General features: G+C 56.0%; 2 protein-coding genes across 2 annotated transcripts in view; both read left to right on the top strand.

Moving 5' to 3' along the window:
• ATP6V0A2 (ATPase H+ transporting V0 subunit a2) overlaps positions 1-3,179 on the top strand; it is a 34,180-nt gene extending 31,001 nt beyond the window's left edge. The window contains exon 20 of the mRNA XM_079150469.1: positions 21-3,179. Coding sequence (XP_079006595.1) covers positions 21-126 — 106 coding nt within the window. The 3' untranslated portion in view covers positions 127-3,179. The remainder of the gene's footprint in view (positions 1-20) is intronic.
• A 415-nt stretch (positions 3,180-3,594) lies between these two features.
• Positions 3,595-22,448, top strand: part of DNAH10 (dynein axonemal heavy chain 10) — a gene marked incomplete at its 3' end in the record, with an annotated part of 138,752 nt that continues 119,898 nt past the window's right edge. The window contains exons 1-10 of the mRNA XM_079150513.1: positions 3,595-3,881; positions 6,599-6,670; positions 8,881-8,966; positions 9,980-10,088; positions 11,234-11,349; positions 15,630-15,840; positions 18,361-18,518; positions 19,242-19,472; positions 20,491-20,681; positions 21,975-22,173. Of these exons, the coding sequence (XP_079006639.1) occupies positions 3,668-3,881; positions 6,599-6,670; positions 8,881-8,966; positions 9,980-10,088; positions 11,234-11,349; positions 15,630-15,840; positions 18,361-18,518; positions 19,242-19,472; positions 20,491-20,681; positions 21,975-22,173 (1,587 nt within the window). The 5' untranslated portion in view covers positions 3,595-3,667. The remainder of the gene's footprint in view (positions 3,882-6,598; positions 6,671-8,880; positions 8,967-9,979; positions 10,089-11,233; positions 11,350-15,629; positions 15,841-18,360; positions 18,519-19,241; positions 19,473-20,490; positions 20,682-21,974; positions 22,174-22,448) is intronic.

Raw genomic sequence — 22,448 nt, forward strand, 5'->3', positions numbered from 1 at the left:
TTTTTTTTTTTTTATTGTAGGGTAGAATTTCAGAACAAATTCTACGTTGGTGCAGGCACCAAATTTGTTCCTTTCTCATTCAGTCTACTCTCATCGAAGTTTAGTGACGGTGACAACGTGGCATGATCATATTGCTGTAACCAAGGAGCTTTCAGATTTATGGAGAATATCATGTTATAGAATTTCACATATGTCAGATTTATGATAGGAAAAATTCTGTCTTCATTGATTGCCTTATGATATAGCCAAATAATTCTGTAAGATATACCTCTTCCTCATGTTAAATATTTGTAAACTTTATCAGTTTCAGACATATAAGTTTCTTTTGGTTTTTATTATAAGCAAGTGTCAGTTCATGCCAAATGTCATGTTAAAGTTATTTTTTAAAATACAGAATTGGGGGAGAGAAGCCAATTTTGAGTGGCTTATTGAAAATGGTTTTAGATACTTGATTCCTTTTAAACCTTATTAAAAAATACAGAGTTATTCAGTCACCTGAATTTGTCAGATAATATTTTACAATAGCTGAAGTTAAAGCATAGTTTTTTAAACAGTTTAATGATGGATAATCAGAAGATTCACCTATTCTGCTTGATCAAAAATATGCAAGCATTTTGTATTGTATGTTATCTAGAATTAACAGTAGAGGATTGTTTCTACAGTTTCATCTTGTTTTAATAATTGGGGAAATGGGATAAAATAACATACAACAAATGGTTATCCCATTTGTATATTTTTTGAAGACTAGTTACCCATCCTTACAGGAAACCAGTTATAGTTATGGTGATTGTATGTTTGGAAAGATAAACTAAATACTGAGCCTTAAAACCCACTGTGGCTGTGGAGGACAGTATGTGGGTGCAATTTGAACTCAGCGACCAGCCTGGCTGATGTTACTGAACCAGAAGAGTTTATACCGAGTAAGAATTAAAAGTAGTATTTGTATATTTTTATAGAAAAATATAAATTAAGATATTTTACCATGAAGAGATTGCACTTATCCTTGATAATAGCATAAATTTTTACTTTCAGACTAATTCTAAACAAAGTTCTGATAAGGGTAGAGTTAAACTTTCAAACACTATTTAGATCAGTTGTAAACTGATTATTAAGCCATTGATCTTTATAGTTTTGAATTTAAATTCATCTATTAACTTGACATTTAATTTTGCATGAGTTCAAGTCATTCCTGTTGAACATTTTGATCTATTATTCTGTGTTGTTGTAAATTATGCTGATTTTTCATATTTTACCTCAATTGATTTCAGTTAATTATTTGGAAAAAGAAATCTGACATATTTTCACAGTCTCAAAACTGAGTGACACTTCGGAAGGCCGTCTGCCCTGTGTTCCTCTAGCCTGCTCAGGGTGGAGGGCAGGGCCCTTTCATGACAAGCCAGGATAGAGGAGCCCTGAAATTAAGCAATCTTTCAGTTAATTTCATGGCCTGTTTGCTGAAAGTCATGAACTAAACATCATGTGACATGATCACGACTCTAAATTTAAACCTTTAAAAATCACAGTAAAGATTCTGCGGCTGCTTGGTAAGTGTCACCCAGAGCCAGCTTTTCCTCCATATGTGAGATCAAATAGAAAACAGTGCTCATGAGACTCCTGGATGGCCCTGCTCTGAAAGTCGTTTCCTGGAGAGTATGATGCCGGGCACTTGAGGGGGAAGCGAACCAGGCCAAGCTGCTCAGTGGCTTCTCCCTTGCAGCTGGTGTTCCTGCAGGTTGTCCTCCAACCATTTGTCACTGTCCCCCAAGGATCTGTGGTAACCAATTCATCCTAAGACTTCAGGGCGCTGGCAGCCGGGGGACACAGTACCTGCTGGAATTTTTACTACACCAGCTAGTAACTGTCACAGGGCCGCTTTTTAATTCTAATGAACTCCTCTTTTCGAGGTATGGAATGAAGAGAGTCACTTTTCACCTGAAGTCTATGTAGTACTTTTTATGTAGAATCTAATTATATAAAAAACAAATTAATAACCTAACTTTTGTGAAAGAACTCTTTGGAAATAGTTAACAATGGTGAAATTTAGACCCCGGGAGAAATTTCATTTCTTTGTAAGTTGCTTGGTCTCCATGTCATGTTACCAGAATGGCCGCTGATTGTTCTGTTTAAAGAAGCTGTGCAAGAAGTGTGAGTATATTTTTAAGAGATATTGTATTCCCTTGATGGCAGTTATCCAGAGGAAAAATGGTCAGTTGTCTGAGGATGTTAAACATGTTTATCTTTCTTAAGAAAAATGTCACAACAGCCACATTGTCCCTTTCCATTCAGATGTTTACTGCAGTGTGTTAACAGAGTCCTAAAATAAAGACCCAAGGGACTTCTTTAGTAAAACAGAATATGACTTCACCCTGGAATAGTGGGATGTGCTCATGGTCAGTTAGAGGGTGAAGGGGGTTGAACACCTTGGACTCTCCATCTCCCAGAGGACTTTGAAAAGACTCACCTGCTGAATCTGCTGTCCTCATTTCTGGAATGAGCATTTTTTTTTTCCCCCAGACAAGTTCTAAGTTGTTCAAGTTGGCCTCAAACTTGTGATCTCTTGTCTCAGTCTCCCATCCCAGGCACGTGGATTATCTGCGCTGGACTTGGAGTGGGTATTTTACAAGATTTTGGTCTCAGTGGTCAATCTGCAATAGTTGAATAAGGCATAGACTGTATAGCATAGGTAATTATGATGTTGATCAGTTACACATTCAGACCTTTTAGAATTTGACCCATCTTGGGAAACAAAACCAAAAATAACCCCAGCAGCAGTTCTGCAGTCAGCATTTAAAAACAACAAATTCCTGTTTTAAAGTTATAAAGCCACGTTTGCTTGTGTGCCACGTGGTGTCTCTCCAGGAAGGATATTAAGAAATCTTAAGGTGCTGGGAATAAGGCAGTTTGGAGTAGTCGTTTTCCTGGTCAGACTACTGATGCTGAGCTTTGGTTTAGAATTTTAAGAAATCCTTTAACATGCCACCTGTTCCCTGTTGGAAAAATCAAGAAGGCTAGGTTCCCGGGGTCAGCCCTATGATGTAGGGGCTCAGCTCCCTGCCAGGGGAAATGACGATGAACAAGTTAGTATTTTGCTCCTCAAATGCACGAAAGGACAAATCTGCATCCTCCTACCAGTGTTGAACTTCCTTTTGCTAATGACAAATAAATATATATATATATTTTTAAGATGTGGGTGTCTTGCTTTACTGTGCCTGGCTTGGCTGGAGAGCCAAGGAGCTCCGCCCCTTTCCTCTAACCCTGAACTCCCAAACGAACCTGGCGGGTCTGGGAGCTTTGCGCCGGGTATTTGTCCCTCTGGTGCCAGGGGGGTCCACCGTGGCGGTGGCCCAGAGCTGAGACGAGGTCCTGCCGCCTCCGGGATGTCCCCTCTGCTCTCCAGCCACGTATCTCACCTCCGCTTTCTTGTCTGCAAAACTAGCGCTCGACTTGCGGGCGTAGCGCGGTCCCCGGACTCGCAGAAGCGGGACCGAGGGGCGTGCGCGCCGCCGGGGGCTCGTCGCCGGACCTACACGCGCCTCCGCAGCGCGGGGCGGGCCTCGCGCTGGCCGTTGCCGGGCGCCCGTTGCTAGGGGCGCCGTTGCCACGGACGCCCGTCTGGCTCGCCACCGGGCCCGTCTCTTGCTCGACTCCCGGTGCACCGCGCAGCGCCATGGACGACCTGCGGGTGCTGTGGATGCGCGACCGCGTGTACACGGCCTTCGGCCTCACCGACCCCCAGCTCTTCGAGGAGCTGCTGAACCGCAACGACGGCGAGGTCGAGGACCTCATCCTGCACTTCCTCAACCAGGCGAGCGACGAGGAGGGCGCCGCCACGCTCTTCTTCTACCGCACCTTGGTGCCCGAGGAGGTGGAAGTGGAGCTCGGTGAGCCCGCCCGCCGCCGCCGCGGGAGCAGCGCGGTACACCTGCCGCCCCGCCGTGCGCAGGCGCACAGCGGCCGACGGCGCGCCCCCGCCCCGAGGGTTCCCGGCCGGCCGGGAGGGCAGGCCTGGAGTGGAAACCCACAGCCCTTGCTGTGTACCGGGCACAGTTCCAAACGCTTCAGTCCACTCACTAATCCTGGGCGTGGGCAGACTGCCGTCCCTGCCCCTCGCTCTACGAATGGAGGACTGGCACCGGGAGGCCGAGTACCTCGCCCGCAGTCGCAGAGGCAGGGAAGCGCTGCTGTCCAGTAGCATGCGTGGACGGGCGGAGGGCCGTCCCGCAGGGTGAAGAGATGCCTCCCCAACGGGGCTCTAAAAACGGCAGTCCGCCTTCAGTGTTCGCGTCGAACCAGCTCAGACAGAGGGGCGGGAGGCTGGTGCAGAGGAGGACGGGGTAGGAGACCGAGCGCAGGGCGCCCTGGGGCGGGGAGGCTGGTGCAGAGGCGGACGGGGTAGGAGACCGAGCGCAGGGCGCCCTGGGGCGGGGCCGCGGAGCACAGCTGTGAGCCTGTGGCTCCAGCCTCCTGAGCTAGTCTTCCTCCGCTCAGGACTCCCTGGTCCCTTGCAGATCCTCTGACAGTCGCGGTTCCAGGCAGACTTTTTTTTTTTTTTTCTTAAATAAGGGTACTGGACACATTCATTTATTTAAAATATTCATTGTTTTTTTGAATTACTTTTGGTTGGACCTTTTATTTATATGTGGTGCTGAGACTCAAACCAGATTCTCACACATGCCAGGCAAGCGCTCCACCACTGAGCTGCAACCCCAACCCTAAATATGCATTATTTACTTGCAGAAAATAATACACGTATTTATTATGGAGAAATCCAAACCCACAAATAAACAGTAACAAGTTACTTGTAGCACTAAGAGAGAAGACCACTTGGTAACGTTTTTTGAGCTTCCAGTCTTTCTTTCTTTCTTTTTTTTTTTTTTTTTTTTTTTTACCCCAAGGCAGTTTTGGATCTGACCATTATACTTATACCTGGTCTCTAATTTAGGCTCTTTCATTATCTCCAAGTGAATTCATGGCTACAAGGACACACTTCACAGGCGGGACTATTAAACATGTATCTCCATGTCAGTGACCTTGATACTTCAAAAAATTAACACCAAGACCCTGAAAAACAAATGTGACGTGGGCTTCTTGCCACTGAGAGGGCCTCTGTTACTGACTGAATGGCTCTTTTCTGCTGCGTCTACTAGTGCTTGGTCAGCCCCGCTGTCTCCTGCCTGGATATGCTGTCCTTTGTGGAAGCGGTTTTGAGTCTCACTTCACAGGGTCTCCCTCGTTAATTTCTGGTCCCTCCAAAGGTCACTCAGAAATGCCCCCAGCTGTGACCTGCTTCTGGGTCCCTCTGCCCCGTCTGCCCTGTTACATATGGTGAGAATGTTAAGCATTCTGTCCCTGGCGACTCTCAAGGCTGCCGACCCCTGAGGTTCCAGGGCTGCCTTTGTGTTGGTTTCTGGCCGGAGGTGGGAGAGGAGCCTCTTCTCCACAGTACTGGGCATACTGTCCTCACTCTCTGCTTACTAAGCCTTCAGACCTCAAAGAGCCTTGAATGATCTAATTGGATCCTTTCTTCTAGGGACATTGCTTCTTGGAGTCCCGACAATTGTACTGCAGACATCAGTCAGCAACCTACTCACCTCCAAAAACAGTCCCGCCAGTATCACCAGAGTCCTGGTCCCTTAAGTCACATAGCAGAAGCGTAGAAAGTAGAGTGAGGAAACCAAGCTTCTTCCTCCCGAAGCCCCGTTCTGCTCCCGCTCCCGCAGGGGCCACTGGGGTTATAGACTTGAAGGACACTTCATTTACCCATTCCCGAATTAGTGGGCACTGGACCTTTCCAGTCCACCCAGAATGCAGCAGACTCCACTGACCTCTGTGTGCCCTGTGTATTTCTGCAGCACAGGTCTCTAAGAGTGCACCTGCATTGCGATTTGGACAGGGCTGCCAACCACCCTGCACGGAGGCCCTGCCCATCCCGCCCAGCCTCCGTGGACATGGTTCCCTTTTCCTAACAGTCTCACGGACACTGGGTTGGGTCAATTTCATTTTTTTTTTTTTTTTTTTCTGAAATAGGTGTAAAGCAGATGCGCTTCCTTGGTTCCAAGTTCCCTTTATATAATTCCTAGTGCACTTCTTCAGTTTTTAAAACAGCAGTAACATGTTTAGCATGCAATTGAGCATTGTGACCATTTTTCTTCTTCTTTTTTTGGGGGGGGGGTGGGAGTACTGGGAATTGAACCCAGGGGACTTAACCACTGAGCCATCTCTCCAGCCCCTTTTTGTACTTTATTAGAGACAGTGTCTCGCTAAGTTGCTTAGGGCCTCACTAAGTTGCTAAAGCTGAATTTGAACTCTAAGATTACTGCAGCCAGGAGCCTCTTCCCTGCTTTGTGTTCCTTCGGGGCTGGTGGTAAATCTGTGATCATTCTTGGTCCCTCCTCTCCTGGCAGAATTAGCACAAACTTTCCTTCCTGTTCTCGAAGGCTGGCCCCAGTGACTGGACTTCCTTCGTTTTACTGAAACGTGCATGAGTCTCCTGGTGGGCGCCTCCCAGTCCCTCGGCTCCACGGAGGGCAAAGGTGTCAGGTGTTTCACGCAGGAAAGATCACGTTTGCGTTTCCTTTTCCATGCCTGGGCTCTGCAGACAGCGAGATGCCCGCCGCGTCAGAAGAGGAGGAGGAGGAGGAAGAGAGCTCATCCACCGACCGAGGGCCAGGTGCGGGGCGGCCAGGGCAGGGGCCAGTGTCCTCCCACAGTTCTGCAGATCCCACTCCCCTGGGGCCCTGGGTGGCCCTCCCTGCTTCCTCGGCTCTTCCTAGCCTGGCTCCTGTCTGCTCCTCGGCCGCCTCCTGGTGTGACTGGCTCCCCTGTCCCTCCTCTGAGCCAGGCGCTGGATTCAGGGCCCACTGTCCCCCTGTAGGCTCTTGGCTTAACTCGAGCATCTCCAAGGTTGGGCTCTGTGGACAGGAGTTGGGGACAGTGTTCAACCCAGCACGGCTCAGACCATAAAGGCACTGTTCTCACACAGGCAGGCAGTGTCCCCTCCTGCCAATGACAGCTGCGTCCCTTTCAGAGACTCTCCCAGGCGCAGCGAGTCTGCACCCAGGATGGCGCTGGTGGCCGGGTGGGGAGCATGGCAGGGCAGGTGCTGTAGACTCCGGCAGGCGCAGTGCCACATTCTGCACCCGGGGCAGCTTTCGGAGGTTTCTGCCGCAGGGACATGGCAGGGGGACTTCAGCAACATACTCTGACCCAGTTCTCTGCAGCAGTGTTCACTGACGGGGGCCGATTTTGCCCCCCAGGGGACTTGGGACAATGTCAGGAGTAGTGTAGGAAGTGGGGACTCCTGGCCTCTGGTGGGTAGAGGCCAGAGATGCTGCCCAGCACCCTAGAAGGCTCAGAAGAGCTGCACGCCTAGCTGACGGGCTGCACACCAGTGAGGGCGGAGACCCCAACGCGGACCGCTCGCGCCCGCGGGCTGTCCCACTCCCCACTCCAGCTGCCAATCACCTCCGCTTGCCTGCCGAAAGCAGGAGCCAAGGCCCAGGGGCCACTTTGCAGCCCGGGTGTGCGAAGCCCAGAGTGCAGAGAGGCCTTTGGCCATCTGGGCGGCTCCTCTGGTCAGCTGACTTTCAGGAGAATCTGTTAACCAACCTGCCATCTCCTCAAGAGAGCAGCGACGTGCCCGCTGGCTTCCGTAGGAGGCCAGTCACCGCTGGGGCCACGGCAGGGCCTTCGGGGCCTTGGGGAAACGCAGAGCCTTCAGCCCTAGTGGACCTGAGGCCCGGGCTGTGGAGCGGGTGAAACCCTGTTCTGTCTGTGGATCACCCGTGTTTCTGAGTCAGCATTTAAATATATTTCCCCTTTTTCTTTTTATGGTGGTAAAATATCTAGAATGTACAACATCATTTTAGTTTTTTCTGAGAAGTAAGTGTGTTTTGTGTGTGTGTGTGTGTGTAAGAACTGGGGATTGAACCAGGGGTGCTTTACCATTGAGCCACATTCCCAACCCTTAAAGAAATTTTTTTTTTTTTTTTTTTTTTTTAAATTTTGAGATAGTCTCACTAAGTTGCTGAGGCTGGCTTCAAACTTGTGGTCCTCCTGCCTCGGCCTCCAGAGTCCCTGAGATTACAGTGTGCACCACCGTACCTGGCTCCTAAGTGTATTTCTGATCGTAGGTCTTTACTGGGGGCCTCATAATGTTGGCATTGCTGTCTCACAGACAGTTTCCTCTGCTGGCCCGCGAGCTGGGCGCTGGACCGTGCTATTGTCTGAGCCTTCAGAATCTGGCTGGTAGAGGTTAGGTTCCGTTTTATGAACCAGGATTCAGGCGCGTCACACTGAGCTGACTCCAGAGCCACACTGGCTGGACGCTGTGCCCCTCATGGTGGCATGTAGGCCCTCCAGGGAATCTCTCCTCCTCTGTTAGGGCCTGACTGGTTGGAAGCTCTCAGGACCGAGACTCCCCGGTTCCCCCACTGACCTCCATCACTGGGGACGCGGGAGAGTGGCCTTCTTCTTATTTAGACTACTTTCTTCTCACCCGCTGTGAGTCTCATCATGAGAAAGGGCGCACCCCCTGACATGTTGGCTAAAGTTTTCCTCTTAAGATAAGCCTCAGGAAATCCCTCAGGGACCAGCTGGGGCACACGCGGGCACGCACACACGCGGGCACGCACACACGCACACGCACACACACACGCAGGTTGATTTCTGATGGACCACCTGGCATGAGTGAAGTGCCCCTCTCCCCAGGTGTATCGTAAGTCAAACTTGTGATTGGACATTGGTCAAGAACACACACGTGTGGCCTTTTGATAACACGTCCACTGAATGAAACCCGCTGTGTACGAGTGCAGGCTGGTTTTGCAGGTAGGAAACCATTTTCTGCCCTTTTGATCTTCCACCTTGGATCCTGTTTTGCAGCTAAGCTTTCGCATCTCAGCGGCGAGTCCTTGTTTTCTCCACTACCTGGCACCGAGGAGGAAGATTTAGAAAATCTCTTCACCAAAGTATGCGTGGCTGCCTGTTCTCCTTGGTGGGGCGGAGGGGCAGGAGGGCCCGGGAGTGGTAGCCAGCAGCACCCCGAAAGGCTTGAACCAGGGGTGCTTTACCACTGAGCCACATCCCAACCCCTAAAGACTGTAGGATAGGGTCATGGAACCCTGCATCCGGCTCCCCAGGACCTTGCCTGGACGGAGTGACCGGCAGGGAGGACTCACAGCGTCCACTCAAGCTGTAATCCTCATGGTTCTGGTTTATCACAGAGGAGGGTGGGTAGTGGAGTCTGCAGGGCAGAAGGGCATGGGGTCCAGGAGACACCTGGCACCAGCTCCCGGCTGTCCTCCCCTGTGGAGTCTGGACGGCACCAGTTCTCACACCAGGTGTCCTGCAGCCAGGGAGCCCCCCTCCCCTTCCCGAGCCCTGCTGCCCAGAGATTTTACTGGGGGGTCACAGCCACAGAGTGTCCACGTGGTCACTCAGTCCCCCCTTGGCCTCCAGCCCCACCCCCACTCCCGAGGTCAGACTGCTACAGGTGGCCCATGGCCCTGGGCATACAGACTCAGGCGTCCACCACAAACCACATTAGCCTGGCCTCGCTGGCCTGGCCCAAGGCCCAGGTGCACAGACCCCGTAGCAGGCAGGACGTTCTGCAGGCTCAGAGCTCATCCCCGGCCAGCCAGGGCCCGTCCTTCCCTCCGAGCACGCGGGGTCTGGGCAGCACGGGCCTGGGGAGTGAGGCCTGCCCTGTGCAAGTCCCCAGGTGGAGCTTAAAGCTGGGACTGAGTGTTCAGCCGGCCTCTGCTTCCTCAGAGCGGAAGGCCAGGCTGGCTTGGTGCAGTGGACGGGACCCTTCCTGGGGCAGCCACCTCAGGTGTGGCCCAGTCGGCTGGCTACCAGAAATGCCAGCTGCCCGTCAGCGGAGGCCGCCAGGACGGGAGGGAAGCACTTCTGTGGCCTGGACGGGAGGTTCTGGGGTGAACAGGTGAGCTTCAGCGTGACAGGTATTGGCCCCCCGTTTCAGAGGACCGTGAAGCGCATTGTGGAGAAAACCTATCTCCAGGTGCTCTGCACCCCGGTCCCCGAGGAGTCTCTGAACCAGACTGTGGTGTTTTTTCTCAGAAACACACAAGGTACAGTTCGTGTGTGTGGTGCACACAGACACGGGGTTCTTTTTACATTTTACCTCTCTGTTCCTCGGTGCTGGGGATGGGGCCCGGGCCTCAGGCATGCTAGGAAGCACTCTCCTGCTGGCCTCCCCCACTGGCCTCCCCCGCTGGCCTCCCTGGCCCTCTTGTGACATTTTCATGAGAACACCACCTTTTACTGGTACAGCTGACCCTTCCGACGCACAGACTCTGTCTTGCAAATTTGCCTTCGCATTAAAATTTGTCCATCACCCCAAGAGCAGCATGTGGGGTGCCTTCACAATCTCTCCCTGAAGTACCCCGTCCAGGTGAAGCACGCTGGGCGCACAGCAGCAGGAGGCGGGTGGAGATGGCGGCCGGGGAGAGAGGGCGTCTGTCCCGCCTGTCATCTCCTGGCTGCCTCGGGGAGAGGCCGCTTGGGCTTCATGAGGCCACTGTGCTGACCCGGCTGCGGTGGGCAAAGCGAATACTTACCAAGTACGGCCTTGTGGGAAGGGCAGGCGTGACCCGGCCGCCCGGAAGCCACTGTGGAGAGGGACCGCCGAGGCGTCGCTGGGCAGAGGGGCAAAACAAGTGTCTCGGCGGGTGGCGGAGGTGACAGTGACCTGGACGTGGCCGTGTGGACAGCAGGCATGTGCTCCCACGCGGGGGCTGGGAGTCAAAGCCCCAGGAGGGCAGGTCCGGAGTCCCGCGAGGGGAGGCCGGCCCCTCCTGGCGGTCCCCGGAGGCTCGCTGGTCCCCACGCGGGTTCCACCCTCACGACCTGGTCACTTCTCAAAGGTCCCACCTGCAGCACCACCAGGCTGGGGCTGTAAGGGTGACATCCCTGTCCTGGGGACACAGACGTTTGGTCCCCAGGGCACAGACAAGCCAGGTTCCATCCCTGTGCGGCTGGCGGAGCCTCAGCCAGAGGAGCTGACCCCACGCCGCGTGTGACCCCAGGACCCAGGGGTGGCCCTGTTCCCGTTTTCTGGGGCCCCGAGACCCGCTGCAGCTCGAGGAGGAGGCAGGGCGTGTGGAGTCCACCATGAGCGCGTCCCTGGGGAGGAGGTCCCCAAGCCGGGGGGGGGGGGGGGGGGGGGGGGGGGGGGGGGCGGCGGCCACCCGACGCTCTGGCTGTCTCTGTTTAGAGTCCATCCCGGAGGCCAGCGACATGAAGGAGGCCATGGAAATCATGCCCGAGACGCTGGAGTACGGAGTCCTCAGTGCCAACGTGCTGCACTTCCTGAGGGGCATCGTGTGCCAGGTGACCGCGTCCAGGACGCCCACAGATGGGCGGGGGCGGCCCTTGAGGGGGAGGTGCGGACACGTCCCCGCGCTCTCGGGTGCCCAGGGGACAGACGTGGAGCCCACCCCCACACACCAGGAAGCACCAGCTGGTGGCAGCCACTGAGGCAGGGCAGCCCGGCGCTGTGACAGAGCGGCCCTGTGGGCGTCCGCGAGCCGGGCGGGCGGCGGGGTGGCCTTGATGAGGGGCTGTGTCTGAGCTTTAAGAATCAGAAAGCCGACCTCACCGGGGAGGCCGGGGCCCGGGTGGCTCTGACCGGAGACCCGGGTGAAGGCAGCAGACTCGCGAGGGTCTAGGTGGGAGCCTCCTGGGCAGAGGAAGCAGCCGGCGCCAAGGTCACGGTCAGGGACACAAGGATGGCCATCGTGGCCACGGAGAGCTGGGGCTTCTGGGAAGGAGGGGCTTATGCAGGGGTGGCACTGCTGGACATGCAGCTGTCCCCGCCACTGGGGACACTGAGGGGCCAGGGGGAGTGAGGGACAGGAACCACAGGAGGCCGCAGGAGAGCCCAGGGGACGGCGATGGTGTGGGGGCTCCAGAGCTCAGTCAGGGAGGGCGGGAGACGCAAGTGCTCGATGGGAGGCAGCCAGAGGGACCTGCTGAGGACGGGGTGCAGAGGTGCAGGAAGAGAGCGTCCACCGGCCAGGAGGTGGACTGAGCAATGGAGGGGGGTACCACTGGGGGATGTGGGAGGTGGACTGATCACTGGGGGGTGGCGGGTGGTGGACTGAGCACTGGGGGGTGTGGGAGGTGGACTGAGCACTGGGGGGTGTGGGAGGTGGACTGAGCACTGGGGGGTGTGGGAGGTGGACTGAGCACTGGGGGGTGGCGGGAGGTGGACTGGGCACTGGGGGGTGTGGGAGGTGGACTGGGCACTGGGGGGTGTGGGAGGTGGACTGGGCACTGGGGTGTGTGGGAGGTGGACTGGGCACTGGGAGGTGGCGGGAGGTAGACTGAGCACTGTGGGGGGAGGTGGACTGAGCATGGGGGTGTGGGAGGCAGACTGAGCACTGGGGGTGGAGGTGGACTGAGTACTGGGGGGTGGTGGGAGGTGGACTGAGCACTGGGGGTGGAGGTGGACTGAGCGCTGGGGGGTGGTGGGAGGTGGACTGAGTACTGGGGGGAGGTGGACTGAGCACTTTGGGGTGTGGGAGGTGGACTGAGTACTGGAGTGTGGGAGGTGGACTGAGCACTATGGGGTGGAGGTGGACTGAGCATGGGGGTGTGGGAGGTGGACTGAGCACTGGGGGTGGAGGTGGACTGAGTACTGGGGGGGTGGTGGAGGTGGACTGAGCACTTGGGGGGAGGTGGACTGATCATGGCAGGGGAGGTGGACTGAGCGCTGGGGGGTGGCGGGAGGTGGGCTGAGCGCTGGGGGTGGAGGTGGACTGAGTACTGGGTGGTGGTGGGAGGTGGACTGAGCACTTGGGGGGAGATGGACTGATCATGGCGGGGGAGGTGGACTGAGCGCTGGGGGGTGGTGGGAGGTGGACTGAGCACTGGGGGGTGTAGGAGGTAGGCTGAGCACTGGGGGGTGTGGGAGGTGGACTGGGCACTGGGGTGTGGGAGGTGGACTGAGCACCGGAGGTGGCGGGGTCACTGCTGAGATGTGGGGGGGAGGAGGGAGGCAGGCTGGAGGGAAACCCCGGATTCTCTCGTGCACGGACTGAGCTGGAGAGGACTCTCAGGCGCGTGAGTTGAAGTGTGAGCAGGTGTGCAAGTCGGAAGCTTCCTGGAGAGGGTGGGGCAGTCACCTGGCCGATCTGTAGTGAGTGCCTACTGTGTTCTGCAGCAGCGAACAGCGCAGACACGAGGAGCATAGTCTAGCGGGAAGATTTACATTCGAGAAGATCAGTGAGAAGATATGTGCTATGCTGGACGGCAACAGGGGCTGGGGGGGAAAGGAAGTCAGAAAAGGGGGCTAGGGAGCAAGGAGGCACAGGGAGTTTGTAGGTGGTAAGGGTGGGCTTTTGACATTTTGGTAGGGTGGCCAGGAGGACCTTACTGAGAAGGTTTGGACTGAGAGGAGAGTTGGAGCAAACAACCCTGTTTTGCTAGGACAATTGCAGTAGCCTCCTAAGAGTCTCCCGGTTCTGTCCTTGCCCTGTGTCCTTGCTCTGTGTGCCCTGTGTGCCACGTTCTCCACAGGCCAACCAGACGGGTTGCAGGCGTCATAGTCCTGGAGAGGTATGAAGCCCAGGACTGGAAGGAACAACCAAGGGAGGAACCTGGTGAAGGGAGGAGGGAGGAGGGACTCCTGGGGAGGGCGACCCGGAGTCTGGAGGAGGAGTCCTCCAGGGAGGAAGGGGTGGCTGGCTGTGCTGGGTGCTGCCGAGCAGAGAAGGGCTGGTGGGCTTGGGCGCCGGTGGCTTCCACGTGATTGGGTCCCACAGAGTGGCCGGGATGGCCTCACTGCGTCCGCCTCATGGCCTCACTGCGTCCGCCTCGCCCTGCAGACTGGGCGGCGGGTGGCTCCCTCCTGCATGGCCTCCTTCCCACCCACGGGTGCTCGCCCACCTCCCCACAGCGTTTCCCCTGTGCTTTCCGAGACCACCTCGATCAGACTTTCACGATCGAATAGACTGATGCGCGATGATCGATCCTAACTGGTTGCAGGTCGAGGAGCCAACGAAGGACGAGATTCCTCCACTTCCTGTCACTGTCAGTAAAAATCTTCGTACAAAATTCTTTTTGGAGGGCGGGGGCTGTGGCTCAGGGGTAGAGCGCTCGCCTGGCGTGTGCGAGGCACTGGGTTCCATCCTTAGCGCTGCATAAATAAGCAAATAAAATAAAGGCGTAGTGTCCATCTACACCTAAAAATTTTTAAAAAAATTATTCTTTGAAAAAATTACATAAGAAATACACGCTCATTATGAAAGCCCAGCAAGCCAGCAACAACGTAGGTGGAGCGTGGATCTCTGGGGCCGCCTGCCATGTGAGGTCGGGGGCGTCCGGGATCTGTGTCCAGGGCTCCTGTGTCCCGTCCACCACTTGGACTCCTGAGACGCATGCAAAGCACATCGGGGCAGCCTGAGAGCCGTCGTCCTCTCTAGGGTGACGTGTGCACCGGGTTGAAGTCTACGTGACGAATTCGAAACTGCCAGTCCATAGCACGTCACAAACCCCAGAGGGTCCCCGTTGGAGGACCTCAGGGAACCGGGCTGCTCTTTCGAAAATGAGGCGCATGGAGAGAAGCCCAGCGTTCACACTGCCTGTCTTACCTGGGACGCGCTGTCCTCAGATGGCGGGCGGTGGGCGAGGTCTCTGTGACAGCGTTTGAGCGAGAGGGAATTGTTAGATTGTTAGAATACGCGTCTCCTAGTTTTATCGTGTCGTATCGTGTACCATACTCTGATGCTGGTTTATGATCTACTGTGAATATTTAAGATCTTAGAATATTTAGAACGTAAGTCTGTTCCGGTGGATCGGTGGACCTGGGCTTTGAGCGGTGGGGGACCAGCTATCTGTCTTGTGACAGAAGGGATGCCCAGGGTCTGGGTACAGGCGGGCTTTCTTTTGTGGTGCTGGGGGGGAATCTGAAGTCCTCCCGCGTGCAGCCTGGGGGGTCGCGCCCCACTGAGCATGCAGTCGGCGGAGTGGACTGGAAGCTTCCAGGCCCAGCACTATGTGTTCCTGTATTGCAGGAAATGCATGGAAGTTCAGAGAGTCTTCAAAATACATGGAGACTTTAAGGAAAAAAGGCAAAACTAAAAACCCAAACTGAGCCGCTTGTACCTCTTTCTTTTTCCGGCGGTGCTGGGGATTGAACCCAGGGCCTTGAGCGTGCCAGGCAGGCACTCTGCCCACTGAGCTACATCCCCAGCCCCAGGGCCACATGCATTTGCCGGTTCCTTTTTTGCGGTGGGCCGGTGGCTCTGTCACTGTAGCCCAGGGACCTCAGAAATGCCTGTGAAATCTTGCAGAGCCGAGTCCTCAGTACCCGGCCTGTGTCCTGGGCCCGTGTGCTGACGGTGCTGAACGGTCATCATGTTGGCACGTGTCTCCAGTTACTGGCGGCTGTGGAAGGGGCACAGGGCCGTTTCTGGGTTGTCGTCCAGCTGGTTGGGTGGTCTTGGGCCCCGTGCGGTCTCTCCCTCCTGGGGGCCCAGCCCTGGCTGCGAGTCCTCTCCGCCGGGCACCTTCCTACCGAACTGGAGCAGGGCCTCGGAGGCCAGGGTCGGTGCTGGCCGGGGGTGGGGAGGGCGCCGGGTGACCTGTCCACAAACTTGGCCTCTCAGGTTTTTCTGCCAGCGTTGTCCTTCAACCAGCACAAGACGGACGTGACGCTGGGGGCCCCGGCCCTGGCGCCCTCCGACTCCTTCATGCGCGAGGTCAACCTGCCGGGGGAGACCCTGGAGTACCACAGCGTCCAGCTCATCCGGGACGAGTTCCTAATGAACATCCAGAAATTCGCAAACAGCATCCAGAGGACAATGCAGCAGCTGGAAGGTAGGCCTCCTGCGCCGAGGACGGGTGTACCCCAGGCAGGCGGAGCGAGAGTCCCGGTGCTGTTCCGCGTGGGTCGCTGTGACCCTCACCAGCTCCTGTCGTGCCGGGAGGCGGGAAGGAGCGACCCAGTCTTCGTCCTCAGGGCTCTTTGAGTCCAGGGCCCAGATAACCACGGCAGGATGAGGAGCTTCAGGAAGATGTTAAAGACCTTAGGGCTCCGCAGGGGAGCGGGCCTGGCGGGGACGCGGAGGGAGCGCCAGGGGCTGCCTGGAGGAGGAGGCCCTTTGCCTCGTGGGAGGGTGGCCTGCACCACTGCTGCTGCGCTTCCGGAGGTTGGAGGGGCGGGTGGACCCACGTGTGCCTCAGCCTGGCCGGGGAGAGGGGAGAGGCGTTGAGGTGCCTGGGGAGGACAGAGTGGGGAGGCCGGGAGGCCGGGGGGCCGCCTCAGTGAGGTGCGGGTCTTTCTTGGTGGGTGTAGGTTTTGGGTCCATGAAAAGATAACAGAGCCTTTATCAGCAAGGCGAGGAAGGAGGTTGGTTGGCGGTGGGGTTGAGGGAGAAAAGGCAAGAAGTTCTTCGTAATGTCCACATCGTGTATAGCTTCACAGGCTAGGAAGCCCGTCCGTGGATGGTTATCCTGGGAAAGCAAACGCCTTCTTCCTTTAAAGTAAGATTTGACAGCTCCGCGTCGTGCGCGTTTTCTTTGCTGGAAATGGAAAGAGGAGAGACATTTGTGGAGAGATCCAAACTTTAAAAAATGTTCTCCCGTGGATTAGACCCGGGTGCTGCGACCCGCACAGCTGTAGTCAATCCAGGAACCCGTGGGGATCAGAAAAGATGGCAGACACGCCCAGAGAGGAAGCCGGGACCAGGTGGGGCATCATCCCGGACAGAGGCCGGCGAGCCAGCGCCGACTCAGCCCGTTTACTACCGAGGCTTTATCATCGAAGGGGTCTCTGAGGGTCTCCTGAAGCGTGCAGGATGGAGGTCCGAGACCGGCGGCCAATTGCGATCATCAGCTCGCGCTCCTAACTTTCTACCCCAGCAGTGGTGTCTGAACTCAGGTCCAGACCCATGGCCCCGTGCCTGGCCAGAACCCCCTCTAAGCGGGAGTCCCCACAGCAACAGGGCGGTCTTGACCTGCACCTTTGCCCAGGAAGTTCCCAGCCAGGCCCAGCTCCTGCCACAGGGCCATCAGAGACGGCGATTTGAATCACTGCTCAAAACACCCAGGGGCCCTTTACCACTGAGCCACATCCCCAGCCCTTTTCATGTTTTGGGCCAGGTTCTCACCAAGTTGCTGAGGCTGGCCTTGAGTTTATGATCCTCCTGACTCAGCCTCCTGCTTCACTGGGATTACAGGAGGGTGCTCCTGGATGGGCTGTTTCTGCTTAATCGTAGCATTATGTATGATTTCCACTCACTTGCTCCCTCATTTCCTGCTGCCAGCTCACTGCCTGCCTTCTGTTATAGCTGTATTCCTTCTTTTTATCGACTGACAAATAGGATGTACATTATTACAGCTATAGGGATGTTGTTCACTGCGGAGCAGAGTAGCATATTTTGGTAATTTTTCGTGTATACCTTTTTCATTCCCATTTGCCTTTTTTTCCCCCTTAAAATATCTTACACAGTCCTCTTTGTTTTTCCAAAATTCCCTCCACGTAAGCAGGCCCTCCTTTCACTGGATGTCTCCTTCCCAGGGTCCTGATGCAATGTGGGCTAGTCAGTCTCTCAGCATGTTTCCTAGCTGTCTTTCCAGGAGCAGTGTTTCCGGGATACCAGGACTTTTTTCTTAGTTGGGTTTTGCTGTCTCAGTGTACAGGAGTATATCCTTAAGTAGTCTGGGAAAAGGTATGTGCTCGTACCTTTTTCATAGCGTTCTGTTCTTGTTTGAAGGATGCCATGTGGTCTCAAACCTCTGAGTCAAATAGTTGGGATTAAAATTTTTTTTCTCCTTTTCTTCACATTAAGGAAACTTTTTCTTTTTTCTTTTGAGTACTTGGGATTGAACCCAGAGCATTTTACCATGGAACTATATCTCCCACCCTTTTCATTTCACTTTGAGACTGGGTCTCACTAAATTGCCCAGGCTGGCCTCCAACTTGTGATCCTCTTGCCTCAGCCTCCCAAGTTGCTGGAATTACAAGTGCCTCCACACCTGGTTTATCTCAATTTCCTAGGAGGTCACTTTTTTTCTGGTTTATCTGTTTATCTAAATATCTATTAAACTCTGATTTCATGATCAATTTTTTAAAAACTGAATTTGTTAAATTGTAAATTCAGGAATATCTTTGATAGCTATGTCCTTTTGCTTGAACTTAGCCCCTGGAACAGGCCTCTGAAGTGTTTTCATTACATTCTAATGAAGGAGAATGAGACAGAGACAGATTTGTACCAGCGCTAAGATGTCGACCTTGTACTGATACATGGAGAGAAGAACTAGATGACTAACTCAGTGTTATTGTTCTTAACCAATTTTCCTAAACCAGTGACGGACTGAACACTTTTGTCCTTCCAGGTGAGATCAAGTTGGAAATGCCAAGCATCAGTGTGGAGGGTGAGGTGTCCTACCTGGCGGCTGATCCGGACACCGTGGAGATCTTGGAGCAGTGTGTGATAAACTGGTTGAATCAGATATCTGCGGCTGTCGAGGGCCAGCTGAAGAAGACGCCCCAGGTGATTGGCAGGGCTTTCCAAAGTCCTTGATACAAGTTGGACTTTCCGCCCCAAGAGAGAGCCGCAAGTCTGGGGATCTGTGTGAGCCGGCCTCTTTCCTCACTGTTGTAACTTCCTTAAAAGGTCAAAGTGTGCCTAGCATGTGTGAGGCCCTGGGCTCCATCCCCAACACTGCCAAAAAAAAAAAAAAAAAAAAAAAAATCAAAGCGAACACACCCAAGATACCATTCCTGGGCCTTCTGATGTTAGTGAGCTACCTCATTACTGCCTGGACTGGACAGATAATTCTGTGTATCAGCCAGGATTGTTTGGGCTGCTCCAAACAGGAACCCCAACTCAACTGACTTACATAAGAAAGCTAATACCTTGGCTCATGTAACTGGGAAGCCCAGACGCAGCGCTAGCTTCAGGTACGGTTTGATCAGGACTCTGATGGTGTTTGCCGGAGAATCTCTTGGTTCCAAGCTCCTCCCTGGGGGTGAGGCTTCTCCTTGGTAGTGTAGCTCGCAGCAGTTTCTGCTGCACGTTGGCACATGGCGTCGTCCAGAGGAAGCAGAGCCCTGGAGTCCTGAGAGGCTGGCTGATGGGTCCGTCCTAAGCCCAGAGTCCTCCCCGGAGGCCCTGCATGGCCCTGTTTGGAGCAGTGGGTACGAGAGGAAGGGATGCTGGAGAAGCCGCAAACTCCCTGCGCTAACAGAGCTGTGTGTTGACCTCCCCTCACAGGGTAACGGCCCTCTGGCCGAAATTGAGTTCTGGCGGGAAAGAAACGCAACCTTAAGCGCCCTCTACGAGCAGACAAAGCTCCCGACGGTCAGGAAGGTCCTTGACGTGATCAGGGAGTCGGACTCGCTGCTGGTGGCCAACCTGCAGCCCGTCCTGGCCGAGCTGTTCAAGTTCCACACGGAGGCCTCGGACAACGTGCGGTTCCTGTCTACCGTGGAACGCCACTTCAAGGTGCGCCTGCAGCCCTGGGGGGCGGCGCTGGCCCTCGAGACTGGCTATGGAGTCACAAGACGTAGTGCCTATCATTTCACCCGCGTCCCAGCGGACGGCTGTGGGTGCAAAACGCAAATAGCACTGGCTGTCCACGCTGCGGCCACGCCCTGCCCAACCCTGGCTCGCTCTGGCTGACCACTGGGCGGTCTCCCCTCCTGCGGCTGGGGGTTCGGGAGACCTCAGCTGGCTGGTCTGTCGTGGCCACTGTGGTGGCCGGGATGGCCTCTCTGCCTCCTCGTCTGGGCCTGGGTGTCCCTTGCCGTCTCTCTGGGCCCAGGGCCTCTCCACGTGGTCGCCATGTCTCACGCCTGGCCTTCAAGGTCGCAGCGTGGCCTCGCTCCTCCCGTGGTGCCCAGCCGCTGAGGGGCAGGCAGCAGGCCAGCCGAGCGCCAAGTCGCCCACCTTCCACCTGCAGAGCCGAAGCAGGGCCAGGTGTGGAGAGGAGCAGGCCTGCGCGATGGAGGCCCAGGCCCGGGGCCGCGTGCTTTCTCTGGAGAGGCAGCGCATGGCAGGAGGTGCGCGTTCCTGCAGGGTGCTCACGTCTTGGCTTCATTTAGCCTCATTATTTGTCATTTCTTGTCACCCACATCCACACACTGTGGCCACTGTCACAGCATTTCCGCTGTGTCAGGCACAGCCCGGCCGAGAGGTGACTTGGAGGGCACAGGAGCGGGTGGATGCAGATGCCAAGCCCTGTGAGGAAGGGAGCCGAGCACCCCCGGTTGTGGTGGCCACAGGGGGTCCCGGAACCACCCCCCACAGACCTGGAGCCCTGGCTAGAGATACGCGCCCTCTTTCTGCACCCGCCCGCGTGGGCTGTTTGCGCGGGAAGACCCCACTGCGCGCCCCTCTGCCTTCTGGACTCCTGGCCCAGGTCTTGTTGGTCAGCGGGTCCCTCCTCCGGGCGCGGCTGTCTTGCTCCAGGAGAGGGTGGCTCACTGCGGGCCCTTCTCTCCCCGCGCCCGTCCCCCGACAGAACATCACGCACGGGGCCAGCTTCCAGGTGGTGCTGGACACCATCCCGTCCATGATGAGTGCCCTGCGGATGGTGTGGATCATCTCCCGGCACTTCAACAAGGACGAGAGGATGATCCCGCTCATGGAGCGCGTGGCCTGGGAGATCGCCGACCGCGTCTGCCGCGTGGTCAACCTGCGCACCCTCTTCAAGTACGGGGTGGCCGGGGCGGCACTGGGGGGGATCTCGGGGTCCCCTGGGGCTGCTGAAGCCCACGGCTCCGGGTGTGTCCACGGGCTGCACGACCCTTTCAGGACGTCTGTCTTCCCACACCCCAGAGGAGTCTGGGAACATGTCCCCGCGGCCCTTGGCCTGGGACAGCGTGTGGCCGTCCGTCTCCAGCCTCTTCCACTTAGCGAGACGCTCACAGGGCTCACGCGGTGGCAGATGCGTCCGCGCTGCGTTCCTGCTTATGGATTGTATTCTGTCGCTTGGAAAATACGTATAAAATGCATGCGTGTGCGTAGGCATGTGCCGCTCCCACGATGGGCCAGTCTAGCGATTCCACGTCACGTGATCATGTTTTGTGATCGCATATAATTTCATCCGTACGTTAAAGTTTAACTGGGACTTTCTTCCTGGTTCTGCCGGGAGAGACTGAGGCAGGGCGTCAGGGGCGCCTCCATCCCGGGCCCCAGGTCCCTCTGGTGGGCGATCTTTGGGTGTTGAGGGGTGACGGAGGAGGTTGAGGACGTGGAGCCTTCCTTCCCTTTCTTTCTTCACCCTCCGTGCTGGGGACGGAGCCCAGGGCCCGGTGCCTGCTGAGCCTCGCTCTGGCGCTGGCCGCACGCCCAGCCCTCCCTATTTTACTTTCTTTCTTTTCCTTTTTTTTTTTTTTCCTACTAGGAACTGACCCCAGGCACTTAACCACTGGGCCACAACCCCGGCCTGTTTTTCTTAATATTTTGTTTTGAGATACGGTTTTGCTGAGTCGCTGAGGCTGGCTTCGAACTCTCGATCCTCCTGCCTCAGCCTCCCGAGCTGCTGGGATTACAGGCGTGCGTACTGCTCCCAGCCCTTATTTTACTTTCTTAAAGTAAAATCGATATGGGTGAAATAGGCCCCCAAATCATGACAGTGTCCCCTTGGGCTGGCATTGCAGACCCCAGGACTGACCACTGTCCTGGCGGCCGAGGCCCCTGCTCCCCCAGCCCAGGCTGACTTGCCAGGCAGCATGGCGCCGTGGCTGTGGCCCTGAGGCTGCCTGGGCCCTGCCTGGGGCTCCCTCCAACCCTGGGAGCCAGTGCAGCTGGCGGGGCAGCACTGTAGGTCGGGCGGTGACTCAGGGGCCCAGGCTGGCCTCGTGCTGGACGCCTGGGCCCGATGTGGGCGGTCCCTCTGTCTCTTAACTGCACCTTCTTCCCTGTGGTACCTGGAGGGGCTGCGGCAGCGGGTCGGGGGCCTCGGAGATGCCCCGGCCCCTCACGGCCTCCCTCTCTGGGCAGGGAAAACAGGACGAGCGCCCAGCACAAGACCCTGGAGGCCAAGAACACCCTCAAGATGTGGAAGAAGGCCTATTTCGACACCCGGGCCAAGATCGAGGCCTCGGGCCGGGAGGCGCGGTGGGAGTTTGACCGGAAGCGTCTGTTTGAGAGGACAGACTACATGGCCTCCATCTGCCAGGACCTCTACGACGTCCTGCAGGTGTGTGTGGAGGGGCGGCGGCTCGTCCGACCGTCCCGACGGCATCCGAGTCAGAGCCTGCAGAGGGAAAGCGGTCTGGCCCGGCAGTGCCTGGAGCTGGGGTCCGAAAGGCCCAGGGGAGAGCCCACAGAACGTTCCAGAATGTGCCACAGGTGCACTGCGTGCTGCTGGGCTTCCCGACGTCCCTCTGTCCATGCACCACGCTCTCCCTCCGTCCCTGGGCTGCTGGTCCCCGTGCCCGCTGCAGGGTCCTCCCTCCTGCCGACGCCCGTCCT

The sequence above is a fragment of the Sciurus vulgaris genome (assembly GCF_902686455.1).
Source record: "Sciurus vulgaris genome assembly, chromosome: 8".
NCBI lineage: Eukaryota > Metazoa > Chordata > Mammalia > Rodentia > Sciuridae > Sciurus > Sciurus vulgaris.